This window comes from Corapipo altera, unplaced genomic scaffold (assembly GCF_003945725.1).
Source record: "Corapipo altera isolate COAL_440 unplaced genomic scaffold, ASM394572v1 55, whole genome shotgun sequence".
In the NCBI taxonomy this organism is placed as follows: Eukaryota; Metazoa; Chordata; class Aves; order Passeriformes; family Pipridae; genus Corapipo; species Corapipo altera.
Window position 1 is genome coordinate 8,630,672 of NW_020884882.1, and position 18,051 is coordinate 8,648,722.

Below are 18,051 nucleotides of genomic sequence, written 5' to 3' on the forward strand. Positions count from 1 at the left end.
TTGCCCCTGTGGCAGAGTGGCTGTTGGGATCATCAGTAGTGCTTCAGCTGTCAGAATCCTCTAATCCCTTCACCATATCTTAGTGACTGGAATTTCCATCTTTGGCCCTAATTTAAGAGTTAAGGACATTGTTGGGGCAGGCTCCCACTATTTCAAGCAGTTGCATGTGCCTGTTGCTCAGGGTCCCCAACAGGCCTGCACAGGGTGGATTTCTCTTTCTTGTGGGCAGTTTGTCCCATCTTCTGAGCAGAGTTGCAAAGCCTCCTGCCTTGGCTGTCTCCATCAGAAGTACAGTGGGTGTTAAACCATCTGTCAGATACCCCCTGTACCAGTTGCTTCACTAGGTGACCTTGGGAGTCACCTCTTAGTCTAAAAATTGCCAGAAGCTGCAATAACATGACAGAACATTGGGGCAGTTGCAGGTTAGGGATGAACAGGTACTTCAGATGAGTTTTCTGGGGAAAGAGAATTCCGTGTTACCTTAAAATTCTAGGCTGTGCACTTTCCTTACAACCCTTAACTGCAGGATAATCTAAAGTCTTTGTAGGGGAAGAGTTCTCCTTGATCTTGGAGTATACTGATTGGTAACAGGGAAACTTGGCACATGGTGAGCTGTGGAGATCTCCTGATGATTGGTTTTGTCCTGATGGACTGAAGTGTCTCCATTACTTTCTCATTGTTCAGATGTACATAGGAGAGGGATCTGCTGAGGCAGAAGTGGACTGCTGTACTGTTCTGTACTGTCTCATCAGAATGTCCACTGTGTTAACTTCATTCCCTATTTTTAGAGACAATCGATATACTGTGACTTAAGGATTATTTTCCTGGACCTGGCTTCTAGTCTGGCTCTCTGGAGCTAATTTAAAAGGTACAGTATTTCTAGAATATAAATACTATGTTCTTTGATAGTGAAGAACATGATCTGCTCCCTTGTAGGGGCTCACAGGAATACGTGCACAGAGTAGCACAGAAGAGTGCTGTGGCTTAGAGTTGCTGTCCGAGTTCTGGGAAATGTTCCCAGTCAAACATGTAAAATAGCTTTTTAACACTTTCCTATAACCAGCTTGACTGCTGCTTCAAGGGCATTCCCCCTCGGCTCCGAGAGTGCCAAACTGCTCGCTCTTGTATGCGTGTATATATTCAACAGGAACTCTCCCTGCCCCATGCCTTGTGTGAGACAGGCTGAAAATGCATTGATCTCTAAATAAATAGAGCTGAGAAGTCAAGGTAGAGACCCTGCCATGTTGGTTTTGAACTGTGCCCATCTTGTTGCTGGGTTATGAAAGGAACCATGGAAATCAGAGCGTGACTGACTGTTGTAAAGCACCTCACATTCTGACATGAGACTCATGTATTGTCCAAGCTCTTGACACTAACAGTGCTGCTTTCTTTAGGAAACTTGTAGCCTCTTACACGCTTGTCCATGGCACCATTAGATTTTCATTTGCTTTCAAGAGTTCAAGCATTTCCTCTGAGTGGTAATGGTTGAAGCAGCAACAAGCAGACTAGAGAGTGGTTCTTCTGTCTAGAGTGGTGAGTAAAGGGAATGGTCCAAGTAACTTAATAGGGCTTTCATCTATTGGCTTCTTCACCCCTAGAGGTCTGGACTTATTAGATGGGTCACAAGGTCTGAAGTAGTTCCTGAACTGTTCTGCCTTGGGCAATAAAAAAATATGTAATCTGGTCCCTAGAAAAGAATCCTCTTCTGCACTGTTGCTCCTGGGGCAGAAATTAAGACAGCCTTGTTCTCAGCTGCATTAGGGCTACTGTGTGCTACAGTAGAAGGGATGAGGCCTCCAAGCCCCTTATGCTGTGGTAAGAGCAGATCCAGATGTGGTAGAAAAGAGTCCACTTAGCATACAGGGGGTGGAGGACTTGCTGGTGCTGTAGTTGCACATCCTCTTGCTGGTCTGAGTGCTGCTAGACACTGATTGACTCTGCACAGTCCAGCCAAACTGCATTCTTGTGTGAGTTTAATAGTAACTGACTTGGAATTAGTGCTTGGACTCTTAAATCACTGTTAAAGTGGGATATCAGCTGTCTTCCACCCTATATGGGGCTTTTCTGCCCATCTTACTGCTGGAGCTGCTCCTCTCAGATATTACAGGGAATGCACCTTATCCTGATGATTCAGCCTCTTCTGTTTCACTGGTGCCAATGCATAGGAAGGAGCTTTTCTCCACTTGAGTCTCTTCCTACCTTAAGGAGCAGCTCAAATCTTCTTCCAGAAGTCTAGCTGACATGCTGCCCCCAAATCTCTGAAGCACTCGCTGTGCCCCCTACTTGTCGGTTCCCTTTGCTGTGTGGCTGAAGCTCTGCCCTCAGCACTGCAGCCACATTCCCTGTATAACCTTGTGCATGGCAGCCACGTTTGCCTGCTTCTTCCTTCTCATTGGAGCTCATCAGAATGGGGAGTCAGATTGAACTCACTTACAGCAGCAATAAACCATGTCTAGAACTTGAGGGAACTGCAGGAGAGAAACGAGGTGGAGGGGATGTCTCGGAAAGGCAGGGTCCAGTTGCAGCCCAGAGCCTCGCTTGATAATGAGTGTGCAGCCTATATGCAAAATACGTCTTGTCTGTCCCTCCTGTGTTGACCCAGGTCTAAACAGCACATGTGATTGGCATCCTGCAAAGTGACCTTCAGAACTCTCCAGTAGCTTTGCCCCGTGAGTAACTCACACTACAAATCATTTTAAAGAGATGCACTCAACTATTTTTTTAATTTAATTTTACTCTTATATTCTCTGCTCTTTGTAATCTGCTTGGAAATAAAATGTTTTTCCCTGCAGCCTTTGTTGTAGTCTGTTTGAGAACCATTAAACTTTGTCTGATGTTTCCATTGGAACAGAAGCCAACTTGCCTGTTTACTGCTGTGCCCGTGCTGTAGCTCAGATCAGTGTGTGCTGCCCAGGTAGGCTCAGCAAGCCTTTGTTAGCCTGTCTTTATTTTAAATAAGGGTAGAGAGACCTGTTAGCCTGATTTTGGTCTGGCATGATGCCTCCTGTTGTGCTGATCCTGTGACAGGTAATGCTGACTCAAGAGTGCGTGTCCTTGGCAGGCAGCGCTTTCCTTGGGAACGCTGTGGCTCTGATCCCTGCCTCTGGGATAACCATCTCGGTGCCTTGACGGGGAACGGTTTTCAGTGGTGTGGGCCTAGGTGCTTTTATTTTCTGCAAAGGACAGTGCTTTTCTTCCAGCTCCCTAGCTCAGGCAAACTGCAACCAGTGGGACACTGGTGTGTGGATAGGAGAAATGAGCTCTTAGCTGAAATTCAGCCCAGGAATTATGTACAGAGGTAACAGCAGGGTGGAATACAGTCCTTGATAGCAGAGTCTGGGAACAAGAATTAAACCCTGCAGAGTTCAGAATGTCACGTAACAACAAAGCACTGTTACTGTGTGGCTGTGGGAAGGAGATGGTGTTGATGTTGGCGATATCATCATCACCACCACTCTTGGCTGAAAGTTTTAAGGGCCATTGCGGATCCTTGTCACTGGCTCTTCACTGTGCAAGGGCTGCATTTTCCTAGTTCTGGGGGGGCCTTGAAAGCCACATGTACCCTTTCTCATAGCAAAGGGAACCATCCCCATGCTGAGGCTTGCACCTTCCTTTCCTGCTACAGACAAACCCACCATCCCATGGGAAACAACTGTAACTTGAAGACCACAACCTTTGCAGATCACTGCTGCTGAGACCAAACAAGTCACTTGGGAGTCCTCCTCCTGTCCATAGATAGTTCACTTGTTTGGGGCTTTTCACCCTCCATAAAAGTCACTGAAAGCCTGGCCTGTCTTTCTCTAAACTCCATGTTGTCTTTTGTAGAACCTTACTCAGATGAAAATATGTTGGTCCAAACTAGAGGCTGGTGACTCTCAGCATAAAAAGCCTGTTTGCTTCCAAGTATTTCAGGAGACCTGAGCAGATGTCACTGTTACATTTCCTGTGTCCCACAGCTGGGTAACATGAGTAACACATTTCTTGAAGCTGATTTCTGATCTTCGGGCAAGGATTTAACCTACTGCAGTAGGACAGTTGCAGGCACAGGAGCACCATTCTTTAGTCCCTGAACTGGTTAGTGTTAGACAGGGGATTGCCTTGGACAGCGGGTGAGAAGGGGTCTGGTTTTCTTCTGTCCCTGGTGCTCTGAGGCCAGATCTGGAATGACACAAGAAGGAAATCATCAATCAGAGAAGGAAGTTGTTCTGTAACCTGCAGTACAGATACTTTTCCTGATGCTCCAACAGACCTGCAGGCATGGGAACATCTCATCCTGGAAAAGAAACAACTGCTATTTCCTTCAAGGGTCCTCTAAGGCAGATCTGTGTTTTTGCCTGTTCCACTCCAGGCACAGTCCTCCCTACTCCTGTTACTGCTCTTCTCCAAAATCCTGCCTCCAGTCACCCCCTGCAGCACAGACAGGAAGGTGCTACACTACAATCCCCCGTGTGCAGCCATCCTCTTCACAGTGCTTGTTTGTACAGCCTGGCCTGGGGGCTTTGGCAAGAGGGGGATAATACCTAGCTGGGATCACCTTGGATCCTCTCCTTTGTGCCTTTCATTCCCCTCTTGGTGCCAGACTTGCCTTGCTTGCCACCTTTTGACCTTCTCCTTCTTGCAGCTCACTTTGACTTACAAAGTTGCTTTGGGTTCTGCTGGTGTGTCCCAGCTCTGCATCCACCACAGACCCAACAGGCCCGTTCTCATCTTCCTGCAGAAGCTGCTGGAGTATCTGGTGTTGGGCTCAGCTCCCGCCCCACCGTGTTTGTGTGCATCACCCATTGCTGGGCTTTCTTAGGCGGTGCTGTAGCAGGTGTCACACTGCGCTGGCCACGCTGTGTCAGCCAAGCCGAGGAACGGCGCACAGGGCTGTGCTGGGCTGTCCCGGAGCTCTGTCCTCCCGCCTCCCCCGACACGCGGGCGCGGCTGCAGTGCCCGAGCACACAACGGCCGCGCCGGCCCGGCGGCACCGGGCTGGGCACGCGCGGGGCCGGTGCTGAGGAGACACTGAGGAGGAACTGCCGGCGGCTGAGAGCGTCACCCGGGCCCGGTGTGTCGCCGGCGTGTCCCCGGTGCCGACAGCGCTGGGCGGGCTCCAGGGCCGTGTCGCGGTGCGGGGCCCTCCGGGCCGGCAGGGGGCGATGCGGTGCCGGCCGCTGCCGGGGGCCGCTCTGTCCGCTCCGCGAGGCGGGCGCAGCCGGGTTGGCCCCGGCGGCCGTCGGGGCGCGCGTGCGCTCGGTGTGGCGGGGCGGGCACGCGGCGGGGCCATGGCGGACTATCTGATCAGCGGCGGCACCGGATACGTGCCCGACGACGGGCTGACGGCGCAGCAGCTCTTCAGCTGCGGCGATGGGCTCACCTACAAGTGAGTGCGGCCGGCGCGGCTGTGGGGCCGGGGCCGGGGGCGCGGGGCCGAGGCGGTCGCTAACGCGTCTCCCTTCGTTACCCCGCAGCGATTTCCTCATCCTGCCGGGGTACATCGACTTCACGGCAGACCAGGTGGTGAGTGGCCGGGGCGGGGGAGCGGGCCGGGGGCCGGGCCGGGGGCTGGGCCGGTGCCGCCGCTCAGCCGCCGCCGCCTCCCCGCCAGGACCTGACCTCAGCGCTGACCAAGAGGATCACCCTGAAGACCCCGCTGGTCTCCTCGCCCATGGACACGGTCACCGAGGCCAGCATGGCCATCGCCATGGCGGTGAGTGCGGCCCCGTGGCGGGGCTGGAAACGCTGCCCGAGGCTCCCGCGTGTCCGCCACGGGGCCAAGTACGGCCCGGGGGCTCCATCGCTCCCGGTGCGGCGCCGGGCGGGGATTGCAGTGTCTCACAGCCGCCTTTGTGTCCCCAGCTGACCGGGGGAATAGGGTTCATCCACCACAACTGCACCCCGGAGTTCCAGGCTAATGAAGTGCGGAAGGTGAAGGTGAGTGGCTGGGGCGGCAGCAGTGGTGCTTCGTGCGGGTGGGCAGCGTGGTCTGACCCTGCTGAAACGTGCCAGATCTTGGTGTTTCAGAGCTGTAGTGCTGCCAGGGTTTGCCTGCACAACCCTCTTCTTGTGTGTCAAGTGCTGTCCCTGCACAGCCTGGGATTTGAGATCTGCCAGGCCTCCTGGTGTGGGAATATTCCCCATCATTTCAGGAAGGATGTTAGCTTGGAAACTCTTGGTTTTTAACACAATAGTGAGCCTTGGTGCTGGTTTGGGAGTCATCCTGTTGGTGAGCACGTGGCCAGGCTGGGTGGTTGTGGAGCTGAGTGAGGGGCTGTAGTGACCTCCAGGCACATGCCCTGCTCCTGGTCAGCCTGGCAGTGCTGCTCAACCTGGCTGCTGGATTTGCTTCCTTTCAGAAATATGAGCAAGGATTCATCACAGACCCCGTGGTGCTGAGCCCCAACGACCGAGTGCGAGATGTGTTCGAAGCAAAAGCTCGTCACGGATTCTGTGGGATTCCCATCACGGACAACGGGAAGATGGGGGGCAAGCTGGTTGGGATCATCTCATCTAGAGATATTGACTTCCTGAAAGAGTCAGAGCATGACCTGCCCCTCGGTGAGGTGAGAAGGGCTTGTGAGCACCCGATGGGTGCGAGTACTGCCTTGGGAAACCGTGTGGCTTGTGGTAAGAAGGGTGAGCGTGTGACTGTGAGGATGCTGTGCCAGTGGGAGGGAGCAGCTCTACCTTAGCTCTGCAGATCCATCTGTGACTGTATTTCCTGGAGAGTGTCTCCCTCATTTGCACTCCCTTAGCGACTCCTGCAGTGCGGACACAGTGGAGTGACCATGCAGTTTGTATGACTCCTAGGGGTTATCTTTCAGTGCTGTGGAAACCATCCTCCCTGCAGCTGGTGCTCTCCCTTGCTTCACTAATTAATTGCCAGTGTTCCTGGCTGCTGGCTGTGATCCTGTGTAGCAGTCTGGCACTGACCAGGGCTGTAACAGCTGCACTGTGCCCAGCAAGCCCTCCAAGGGCTGAGCTTCATTTTCTGGACTGCCTTTCCCTGTGTGCCTCATCTGGGCTACTTGCTCTTTAAAATAAGACTCTGAACTTGCAGAGTGGCCGAGTGGCCTTCATAACGCTGCCCTGTCAGACTCCCCTCGTGCAGGAGAACATTCCCTGCGGTCTGTCACACAGGCTATGTAACTGTAGATCCACAGCACTGTCAGGTTTCACCACTGGTGCCTCTTGGCCACGTTTTACTTTTGACTCACAATTATTTTTAGCTCTTGCTGACCAAACCCCGTATCACATGCTCATCCCTGTTTGGTTTGCAATCGCCTACAAATACCTGATACAGGAATCATAAACCAGGAGTAGGTTATAAAAGTGCACATGGCCCTTCGAAGTGGTGCTGCCCATATAGAGGAGCCAGATAAGAATCTCCCCTCTTTCTTATGTGGATCATTTAGCACTGCAAAGATGGAAGCCCTTTTGCTGTCAGTGTCTGGTGCTTGTCCCTGTCACCAGGCAAGGCCAGGGAAACGAACGGTTTCCTCAATCTCCTCTCCACTTGCAGTCCAGCAGTTGTCTTGCTGAGCTGTTCATTGCCATCCAGTTAAACACACAGGTCTCCTCAATGTCTTTGATTACTCAGGCTTTTCCTGAGATATGGGTTCTGTCACAGACAGGATTTTGGGTGGATGCAGGCAGAGTCAGCCTCTTCCCTGATGCAAAATGTCTGTTCTTATGGTATAAATAACTAAAATGTTATCTCTCTTTTTTGTTGTGTGCAACTAGTCTACCTTCCTGAAGGGTTGGAAAGTGTTCCCTTTTAGCTTTGCCTGGCCTTCTTGAGTAACCTTTCATGAGGATATCCCACGTGAACCTGGTGATCACAGAATGCTGTGGTTGGCAAGGGACATCACAGTCTCTTGTCAAGTCTCCTGCTCAAGGCAGATTCAGCTGGAGCAGGCTGTGTGGCGCTGTGTCCATGTCTCCAAGGATGGAGATTTCACTGCCCCTCTAGGCTGCTCTTCCAGTGTTTGACCACTGTTGTGGTGAAAGCTTTTTTCTGTATACCACATCAGCAGTTCCCCTGTTCCAGCTTCTGTCCAGCACTGCCCCTGGCATTCCACTGTGTTTTGGTACTTGTTTGTCCAAGTGAGCGTGGGTGAGCGTGTTTGGATTTGTCCTGGTTTTAAAGTGACTTTTGCCCCATTGACCTTGCCCGCAGTGGGGTTTTTTTGGCAGAGCCCTTCCAGAGCCTGTGTGCTGGGGATGCTGCCTGAAAATGAGACTGGGGGTAACGTTTCTGCCAGACCAACATGAGGCTCCAGAGGTGTCTCCAGCCCTTATTTCCCAGTGCTTCGTTAAAAGGGAGGGCTGTTTGGGTTACACCCCAAACAGCGATCATCTGAGAGTTGTCCCTTGTTTCTGTGTGCTTTCCCTTGGCTTGCTGAGGCCTTCTATCATCTCCTGTTTTCAGTGCACTGATGGGCTTGGGTCCTGATGTCACCACTGGCATGGGGACAGCACACTGGAGGCTGTTCCTGTGTTTCTGGAGGCGTGTTGCTGCGGTGTGTGGAGTGCTCCCGCACGGCTACTGTGGAGCGTATCATGTGGGCAGAGGGGTTTGGTATTTTCAGATCGGTGTGAAGGAGTTCTTGTGACTTTTTATCTTCTCCCACCCACTAGATTATGACAAAGCGGGAAGATCTTGTTGTGGCCCCAGCTGGTGTAATGTTGAAAGAAGCAAATGAAATTCTGCAAAGGAGTAAAAAAGGTACCTGTGACCGTCGGCACGAGGGAGAGTTGTGGGAGTGCCGGGCTGGGAGGGCAGTGGGTGGCTGTGGGCACGCGGTCTGTGTGTGGGTGGAACATGGGAAGGCTTCATTCCAGCACAAGGAGGGGACAGTGAGGAGAGTGCCTGCAGCCCTCTGCCAGGGTGCAGAGTTCACATGCCTTCATCTCAAATGTGTTTGGAGTTGAGGGATTCTTGGCAGCCCAGGAGCTGAAGAGCGCCTTGCTGTCCAGCCACATGACTTCCATTTTCTATCCTGGCCCTCACATTTCAGCACTGAGTTCAGCTCTGTTAGAGTTTGGTGGTTTGACTTTTAACAGTGTGTGGTGGGTCTAATTATTAAAAAATAAACATTTTTTCTATGTTCAGTTTGAAAAATACGGAGTCCTTCTCCAGTCCTGCTCCAAGCCAGGGCTGCTGGCATCCATGGCCAAGCAAGGCTGGGTAACACACCTCTTTGAGTCTCCATCTTGTAGCAGTTGCTGCCTGCCCAATGCCCCTGATCTGCCGCACTGGCCTGGGCTAACGTCCGACTGCTGCAGAAACCTGCAATGATGTTCTTTCTGTTTGTTTCCAGGCAAACTGCCAATTGTTAATGAAGATGACGAGCTGGTGGCTATAATTGCTCGTACTGATCTCAAAAAGAACAGGGACTACCCTCTGGCATCCAAAGATTCCAAGAAGCAGCTGCTCTGCGGAGCTGCTATCGGGACCCACGAGGACGACAAGTACCGGCTGGACCTGCTGGTGCAGGCGGGCGTGGATGCAGTTGTGCTGGTGAGCACCCAGGGTGGGCTGAGGGCCTGGTTTGAGTGAACCGCTCTGACAGTGCAGCAGCAGCAGCAGTGTGGCACTCACTGTCTTTATTACATGCTCTTTTGTGTTAGAATATGGCTGTTTGTTGACCTCTCAGTCTTCTTCAGGTTGGAATCCTCTAATTAGAGGGATTCCTCTTGCCTCGGGGCTTACATGACCTCAAGGGACTTTGTAGGATGCATCAAAGCCCTGAAGGCTGAGAAGAGAAACCCTGTCAGTTAATACAGAATCTTCTACAAATGCCTCTTGCACTCTACCACCAGGCTCTCTGATGTTCCTGACTAGTTGTGAATATTCGGCTTCTTACAGCTTCCCTTCAGCCCTTTGATGTTTGTTGCTGTGTTATTCTCTTAGCCCCCTGCTGTTCAGGAGTGGTCAGCCCAGAGCTGCTCTGCTGATCTCCCCTCCTGGCCTGTAAGCTTTCAGGCACAATCGTCGCTGTCTGTATTTACACATGGTTTTCTCATTGATTGTGAGCTTGTGAGTCCACCGTGCTCCGAGGGCATGGCTGAGCGGGAAATGTTTAACAGACAGGATTTGGCTGGGGCATGGAGACTGGCAGGGCCTGAGCACTCACTGGTTGACATCTGGTATTTCAGCTGCCCTGCTGCACAGCGGGGAGATGCTTCCCCCCACCAGCCCTTCTGGGCTTCACAAGGAGCATTCCCCATTTCACCTGTAGTTTGGGACAGGGCTGTCAGTGTCCTGGTGGTAGAGCCAGATGGTTCTTACCCAAAGCCAGATGTTCTGCTTGTTGCCATCTGTAGAAGCCACAGGATTTAAACATGAAGGATATTACTGAAGGCTTTACAATAAACTGCCTTGCACAGGGAAGGTACATTCCTATCTTGGCAGCAGCTTCTCCTCTGCCTCTGTGCCCCATTTGGGGAGTTGTTTTGCCCACTGACACAGCTTAGCAGAGACCCCAGCAAGCAGAGTGAAGATCTGAGGCTCTTCTGGAGCTGTAATTTTTAACCTTTTGCAGAAATTCTGGTTGAAACTAGTTTTCTTTCTATTGCAGGATTCCTCTCAGGGGAACTCCATCTTCCAGATCAATATGATAAAATATATTAAGGAGAAATATCCCAACCTGCAAGTTATTGGAGGAAACGGTAGGCATGTGTTGAAGACTGTTCATGTCTTTAAATTATGTTTGTTTCTTCGACAGAGGGAGCTGCAGGGATAGGAATGGAATAGTCATCTTGGTAAATGTCTGTGAACTTAAAATGGTTTCCTCTGGCTTGTGGAACAGAGCAAGACCACTCTGCAGACACAGGGCAGTACCCTGCTGGTGCAGATATTTGGAAACCTTTGTTCTGCAGCACAGTGTGCTACAGTCCTCTGTAGCATGCTACACATTAGCTTTGCACACCAGTTTAAAATTTTGCATAATAATGGGTATTGCTCGATGTGGAAATCTGATGTCAGTTTTCCCTGCCCCTTGAGAGCAGAGCCCAGCGGTCCTTGTCTTTCACTGGTGCTGCTGTTACCCTGTACTATGCCCTCTCTACCTGGTGTGGCCCAAAAAGTGTTTGGTGCCATACCATGACCTCTGCTGCCTCAGCCTTTGGGTGGAAGCATGTTGCAGAGTAGCCTGAAGGTCCAGTGTCACCTCACCCACTGGGGACAGGTGGGACAGAAACTCACCACTGGTCCCAGATAGGCCTGGCTGCAGCACAGGCTGTTGCCCTGGGCAGGGGGTGTTGGCAGCCAGCTGGGGAGCTTGGGGCAGAGCATTGTTGTGTGCCAGTGTGCTTGTCTGTCTTCAAACCAGTTTCTGCTCCCCACAGTTGTGACTGCTGCTCAGGCCAAGAACCTCATTGACGCAGGAGTTGATGCCCTGAGGGTCGGGATGGGCAGTGGCTCCATCTGCATCACACAGGAAGGTGAGAGAGATCAGCCATCTCCTAAATAGGCTGAAGACACCTGTTAATTAGAAATTCCCTGCTGAAAAGCAGCAGTGGCTGGGATGGAGTATTCTCCCATTGTGAGGGCAGTGTCCAACAGCAAGCCATCTTTCACCCCCTTTGTCCAGGACATTCTCATCACCTGGGTCCAACCTTTGGGGTGGCAGCAGCAGCAAAGGCATTTCCCAGTACTGACCGAGACTGAGTAGAGCCGGTGTGGCACATGTGGCTTTGCTCAGGGGGAGCTGCTGGCTTGGTGTGGGATGGGGCTGGTGGGCAGCTCTGCAGGGAGAAGGGCTTACTGGATCCCCAGTGCTGATGGGTGAAGTGCACCGGGCTGTCTGTGCTCCCTTTCCCTCTGGCAGCGGTGTGTGTGATGCTTGACTATTGATCTTCTGGGCTTGATGCCTTTGCAATTTCCAAATGGGATTTCTGACCATTGTCTCTGCAGTTAGACAGCTTGTGTGGGGTAGGGGGTGTGTCACCCTTAGCTAAAAGGCAAGAGGGGCATCCCAGGGCATGGAGAAAGGCTGCTTTGAAGACAGGCTCAGTCCTCATGTGTTGAACCTTTCAGGTGGGGTGCAGAGAGGTGGTGCAGCAAGGTGCTGCAGCCCAAGAACACAGCCCCTCTGCTTTTCTCCTTGGCTTTTGCCACAGGAGGCAGCAAGTGGGCAGCTGATGGCTGAAAGAGGCTGCATTAGCTCTGCCCATTCCAGTGTGGAGCCTGCAAGCACCCTGGAGCTGTGCTGCATTCCTGCTTTGCCTGCTGCCAGGGTTCCCAGTCAGGGCAGTCTGTCTTGGGTCACCTCTCTAGGGAGTTGGTGGTATCCTTGGGCTGACACTTCCATAACCAGAGCAGAGCCAGGACACTCATATCCTGCCCTGGCTCTGAGGCAAAGGCCCCAGTGAGGCACGTCCCAGTCTGCAGTGAGGGGAATGTCTGTGGAGGTGCCTCCCAGCTGCCCCGAGGGGTGGGATTGGGTGCTGGTTTAGGGGAAGGAGCAGAGCAGGGGTAGAATGTGGCGCTTCGCAGGAGATGTGGTTGCAAAACTCTTGACTGCAGCTCCCCAGGTTTTTGCCCCTCTTAAGGGCAAGAGCTTTGGCTTTTTGGGGTAGGGGGTCACCTCTCTGGGTGGCTGCTGGAGTAGGGCGAGCATGCGCTGTGCACAGCCGGGCCTGGATGGCTTGGATCTGGCCTCTGGCTTGGCTCGGGCTAGGAAGGGTCTGCAAAGTCAGCTCTGTCCCACACCGTATGCTCTGCCCAGTAACGGGTCACTGCTGGGGTCCTTTGTTCTGCTGCTGTTCTTCTGTCTCTAAAATGTGTGTGTTTGTTTTTGTTTAGCTGCTCCAAAGATCCCTCCAGACCTAAAGTCCCACAGCCCCAAATGCCCTTCTACTGTCACGGGCACCTATAGTAAGTCACTTGCCCTGTTCCCAACCCTAATTATGTGTCTTGAAGCAGGACCCTGATTTGGCTGCACATGGCCCTACTGCTTGTTTGAGAATAATTTAGCTGTAGATGCACTTGGGGTTTTGTGGCTTTGGATACTGGTTTTGAATCTGAAATGAAAGCTGAGAAGCCTTTCTGATTTCCTAAAGCAGAGTCTGAACTGTCCAAGCTAAGGGAACTCAGGCCTGTCCACTCTCCACTCTAAAATCCAGTTAGGAGCCTGACTGGGCTCTCTGCTGACCCTTCCAGATCCCTAACCAGGCATGCTCCTGCTGATCCAGTGCTGGGAGGTGATCCCCGAGCAGGCCTCAATCATTTTTAAAATGTAGCCCTAGTTGTGGGGAAGTTGTGCTCTGGCCCAGCTTCCCTTGGAGCTGGCTCCCCTGGATCACAGAGGGATGTCACTGTGCCTGGCCACCTTGGCAGCTGCGAACCAGAAACGCAGCTTTCCCCACCAGTTCCTGTGGAGAGAAGGGGCTTTTGCCTGCCCAGCACAGGGTGAAGCATTCTCTACTCCATTTTCCTCTGATGCTATTGGATCGAGCAGCCCCCGACAAGCCAAGCCTTAGGCTTTGTCCTTTCTCCTAGTTCTGACACACCCGAAAGGGAAAGGTTTCTGTTGCAGATCCCGGAAGGTTTCCTCTAGCAGATGATCTTGTAGGGCCATCCTTTGCCAATACACTAAAAGAGACAAACCCTCACCCTGACCGTGTGTTATGTGTGTGCTCCCAACTCCACTTGGGAAGCCTGCGCTCCAAGGCTGTGGCGCTGGGCACTGGGACAGTCGGAATGGTGTCATGCTCCCAGGGGCCCTGAGCCAAGCTGTGCCTTAAAGGGCTGGTCTCCATGGCTGTTCTTGCAAGGTTTCTGCAAGCCCTGCACTGTCAGCGGCACAGTCTCATAGACCCTGGACTCAAAACCTTTCAAAATCAGGTGTTTCTCTCCCCAGCTCTACCCTGGCAACATTTTGCAGCCACATTGTGGCCTTCAGCAGTGCAGCACCGAGAGAGACCATCTCTTTAAGGGCATTGATGATAAAGCTGGCAGCCTCTCCCTGGCTGGCTGAGCCTGAGCGGAACACAGGGGTCTGTTTGATTAAATTCCGTTCTTTCAGGATCTCAGCCTGGAGTCTGGCTTCCCTCCCTCAGCTGCTGCTGAGTGCTGGGAGTGGAGCAACTGCAGCCCCCTGGCCTGGGCAGGCCCCTGCCAGGGATGTGTTGCCAGTGCTGCTGCCAAGCAGGCTGAACCACACCTGGAGTTCACGCTCCAAAGTACTAATCCTGCATGGCCTTAATCTTACCCCGTGTATGGGACTAACTGTGACTGGAGAAAAGGCTTCCAGTTAACTGTGGGGAAGGGAAATCTCCCTGAGAGAAACTTATCTCACCGTTCTTGCATGCCTGTGGCTGACAAATGTGTTACAAGACATGCCCTGTGCTGGTTTTCCTCACATAACAGGAAGCCTGTAACTGCTACGGACTGGGAAGAACGAGTAAATCCAAAGCTAATAACTCCTTCCTCATGGGGCAGCTAAACTTGACGAACTCCTTGCTACATTGCAGGGCAGGAACATAAATTATTATCAAATCATTCTGCTCGTTTCCTTTTCCACTGCTGCATGTGTGTTTGTGTGTGTATGCAGTGTATATGTGTATATATATATATACATATATATTTATGTATATATATAAATATATATATACATGTACAGACATACGAGCTCTCTCCCAGCCAGCTGTCTTTCCATGCAAGAGGCACATCATACAGCTGCTGGGTACATGGAGGCTGGAACCACTGGGTCTGGCACCACTAGGAGGGAGCAAGCAGTGGAACATGGTTACATGGGAGGGATGCTCTGGAGAGGGGTTTTTGGAGTTTGCTCTGCTTCCTTCCCAAGCTCCTCACATGTGCGCCATGCACCAGGATGACCCACGAGTCTCGGCTGATCCCAGGCATCTGGTCAAAGACCCCAGTCCCAAGGTCACCCACAGCTTTTTGGAATAGAGGGCTGTGAGGATGTCCCAGCAGGCACCTCCTGGGCATCTGCTTCTCTCGCAACTCAACTAGGAAAGGAGCATCCAGGGATTTGTGCGTTGAGTGCTGGAGCATGTGTGTGCTGGAAGCCTGGAAGGGCCTGCTGGGGAGGGGACGTGGCCGTGCGTGGAGCTGACCCTGTGCCCGCTCTCTCCGCAGTGCTGGCGTGCGGCCGCCCCCAGGCCACCGCGGTGTACAAGGTGTCCGAGTACGCCCGCAGGTTCGGCGTCCCCGTCATCGCCGATGGAGGCATCCAAACGGTCGGGCACATCGCCAAGGCCCTGGCACTCGGGGCATCCACAGGTGAGCACCACCCCAGGGAGTGTCCTAGGAAGCGTTTCCATATGGGCACAAGGGTGTTTACCTGCAGGTGTCTGGGGGCACGGGGGGTGCAGCCAGTGCTGTGCTCAGAGGGCCTGAGGGTTTCGTGGCCACTCCTGCTGACGTGCTGTCCCTGGTGATCTCTTGTGCCAGTGATGATGGGATCTCTCCTGGCTGCCACCACGGAGGCCCCAGGCGAGTATTTCTTCTCGGATGGAATCAGGCTGAAGAAATACCGTGGCATGGGCTCGCTAGATGCCATGGACAAGAACTTGGGCAGCCAGAACCGGTATTTCAGGTCAGAGATGGTGCTTTGGGGCAACAGGTCAAGCTTTTGGGGCTTCTCTGCTTCACAAACATCCTTGATTTGTGCTCCCATGCAGTGAGACAGACAAAATCAAAGTGGCCCAGGGGGTCTCTGGCGCGGTGCAAGACAAGGGCTCTATCCACAAATTCATTCCATACCTGATAGCTGGGATCCAGCATTCCTGCCAGGATATTGGTGCCAAGAGCCTGACCCAAGTCCGGTGAGTGCTTCCCTGTGCTGTGTTCTGGGTGTTTTGACCTCGCTGTAGCCCTCTTCCCTCATCTCCAGTGGGCACTGTGTCATGGATTTGCCAGCCCCAGGGGTGCAGGAGTGTGGTCTCTTGTGGCATATTCAGTTGGCCAGCCTTGAAATGGTGGGGTTATCTTACCCTGCCTGGCTCTTGGGAGCACAGCAAAGACATTTTGGCCGCAGCTGGAGAAACCAGTGACCCCTGTCCCAGCTGCTCCAGCTGAGCATGTGCCAGAGCACTGTCTTCCCTGGACTCTGCCTGGCCTGTGACAGCTGTCCTTCCCCCTCAGAGCCATGATGTACTCGGGAGAGCTGAAGTTTGAGAAGAGGACAACGTCTGCCCAGGTGGAAGGAGGGGTGCATGGCCTTCACTCGTAAGTGCTTTTGGCAGGACCCGTGTACAACTGGAGTTTTTGGGGGGGTTAGGCACAGCCATCCTGTGCCTCAGCTGATGTGCCTTTGGCTTGGTGTGCTGCTGGCTTCCCTGTGCAGCCCAGCTGATCCACAGCCTGTTGTCTGGCCTGGGCCAGCACTCCTCTCACAGTGTCAGGGTGCAGGGGCTGTTCCCCACTGTGGGCTGGCAGGAGCTGTTTCTTACTGTGCCTTTGGTCTGTGCCCTGCGTTAAGTGGGTCAGTAAAAGTGCTCTTTGACGTGCTGCTCCCCTCACAGGTACGAGAAGCGCCTCTTCTGAAGGAGATCTGTCTGTGTCTGTCCTTGTGCCACTCAGCCCTGTGCCGCCCCATGCGGGAGCTGCTCTTGCTGCAGAAGTGCCATTACTCTGGGCTGCCTGGAGCTCCCGCTGTCCCTTGGCTGCTTTTTGACCACCTGTGGGGCCCACCCACCACCCAGGAGCTGTGATCCTGGGCTGGAGCCTTGCACACGTTTGCCATGTTTTACAATAAAAGAGGAAAAGATGTGGAGTTGGTGTCAGCCTGGAGCCCCTCTTCCTTCATTATGTCCCTTGGTCTCCTTCCTAGGCTCTCTGCTTCCAGCAGCCTCAGGAGCAGCTGATGACCCCAAAGGGACACTGTGTGCATGTGAATGGGAACAGGGAGAGGACAGCCCTGAGACAGGGCTATGTGAATAATACAGTGTGAGTCTTTAAAAATCCTTCCTGAGAGCAGAAAGCAAGTGGCTGCTGGGCAAGAAAGCAAATGATTTTACAGAGCTGTTAGCTCCTCCTGGGAGCTGCCAAACCCAGCTGTGGCAGCAGCCAGGGTGCTGCAGGACCCCATTCCCAGTCCAGCTGCTGCAGTGATAAGCACTTGGGTGCTTGTGTATGTGTGTGCACACCCACTCACACAGCCCTGCCTCTGCACTGCAGCTGCCTACACACACCAGGCCCTTAGACCTTTGTCTTCCCATGCCTGGTCCTCGCCAATGCACCCTTTGTTTCTTCCCCTAAACCTCCCAAAGTTCCCCCCCCACAGCCACAGCAGCTGCACCCCCTGGGCTGGTCAGTGCAGGTGGTGCAACCACCTGCCCAGGTTCCATGAACTGTTTTTGCCAGAAGATGGGCAATGTACTTGGAAGGGTACAGGCTTATAAAGGAGCTGCATTTCTGCAGGCCTGAGCAGTGCAAACTTCCCTGGCTTGGCAGGTTACTTGTGCTTGCAGCAGCAGGTGACAGAAGTATTTTAACACCTGTACCAGTTGTGTTTGTCCCACTCACGTACACATCTCTCCTGCCACTCCCAGTGGTTTGGGGATGTCAAATTGGATTTACATACACCAAAACCAGAGTCTTAAACTACAACCTCATGGTGTCAGTGTCAGAAACTCATTAATGCACTCTTTAAACAAAGCTACCCCATGCCTGATGAAGGGCTGGGCCTGCAGTCTCATCCCCCCACCTTGGCCCCGTGGAGACGGCAGGTTTGGGGCACAAGGCTGCCACTGGGTACATGTACCCCGTTCTCCAGGAGTGACATCCCTGACCTGAACCAGTGCAAGGTAGGGGGACATGACAGTGACCCTCTTCATGTCCCCTGCTTGAGCTGAGCATCATAGGAGAGGGGATGCAGCACCTCTGGACTGACAGCAGCCTGAGGCTGCACAAGAGACATGGGCACTGTGGGGTGGTACAAAGCCCCATGGGAGAGCCCAGGCACCAGCTGGGACACAGCAGCTGCTGGTGGTGGCTGTGCTCAGGGAGCTGCTGGCACGTGGCACCACTGGCACCACACACTACCCCAGTGCCCGGGGTGAGCACATGCCCCATTAGCATGTTACAGCCTC

The 18,051-nt window shown here is 53.0% G+C and overlaps 1 protein-coding gene and 1 long non-coding RNA gene across 3 annotated transcripts; one reads left to right on the forward strand and one right to left on the reverse strand.

Annotated features, from left to right (window-relative positions):
- Nucleotides 1–2,693: 2,693 nt before the first annotated feature.
- Nucleotides 2,694–4,994, reverse strand: LOC113945720. Its single transcript, XR_003527180.1, has 2 exons — nucleotides 4,637–4,994; nucleotides 2,694–4,158 (listed from the first exon to the last, which is right to left on the reverse strand). It is a non-coding gene; the product is annotated as an uncharacterized LOC113945720 (long non-coding RNA).
- Nucleotides 4,995–5,024: 30 nt separating this feature from the next.
- Nucleotides 5,025–16,743, forward strand: IMPDH2 (inosine monophosphate dehydrogenase 2). Of its 2 annotated transcripts, XM_027640206.1 has the most exons (15): nucleotides 5,025–5,365; nucleotides 5,454–5,502; nucleotides 5,591–5,692; nucleotides 5,842–5,916; nucleotides 6,339–6,545; nucleotides 8,623–8,710; nucleotides 9,306–9,505; nucleotides 10,566–10,656; nucleotides 11,335–11,430; nucleotides 12,794–12,865; nucleotides 15,095–15,238; nucleotides 15,410–15,554; nucleotides 15,640–15,783; nucleotides 16,103–16,186; nucleotides 16,483–16,743. In XM_027640206.1, exons 1-15 carry the CDS (start codon nucleotides 5,142–5,144, stop codon nucleotides 16,502–16,504), a joined length of 1,743 nt encoding a protein of 580 aa, XP_027496007.1. In that variant the 5' UTR covers nucleotides 5,025–5,141; the 3' UTR covers nucleotides 16,505–16,743. The 2 variants fall into 2 exon arrangements, with proteins under 2 accessions (XP_027496007.1, XP_027496008.1); XM_027640207.1 differs by lacking the exon at nucleotides 12,794–12,865 and having other exon boundaries at nucleotides 5,027–5,365.
- Nucleotides 16,744–18,051: the final 1,308 nt, after the last annotated feature.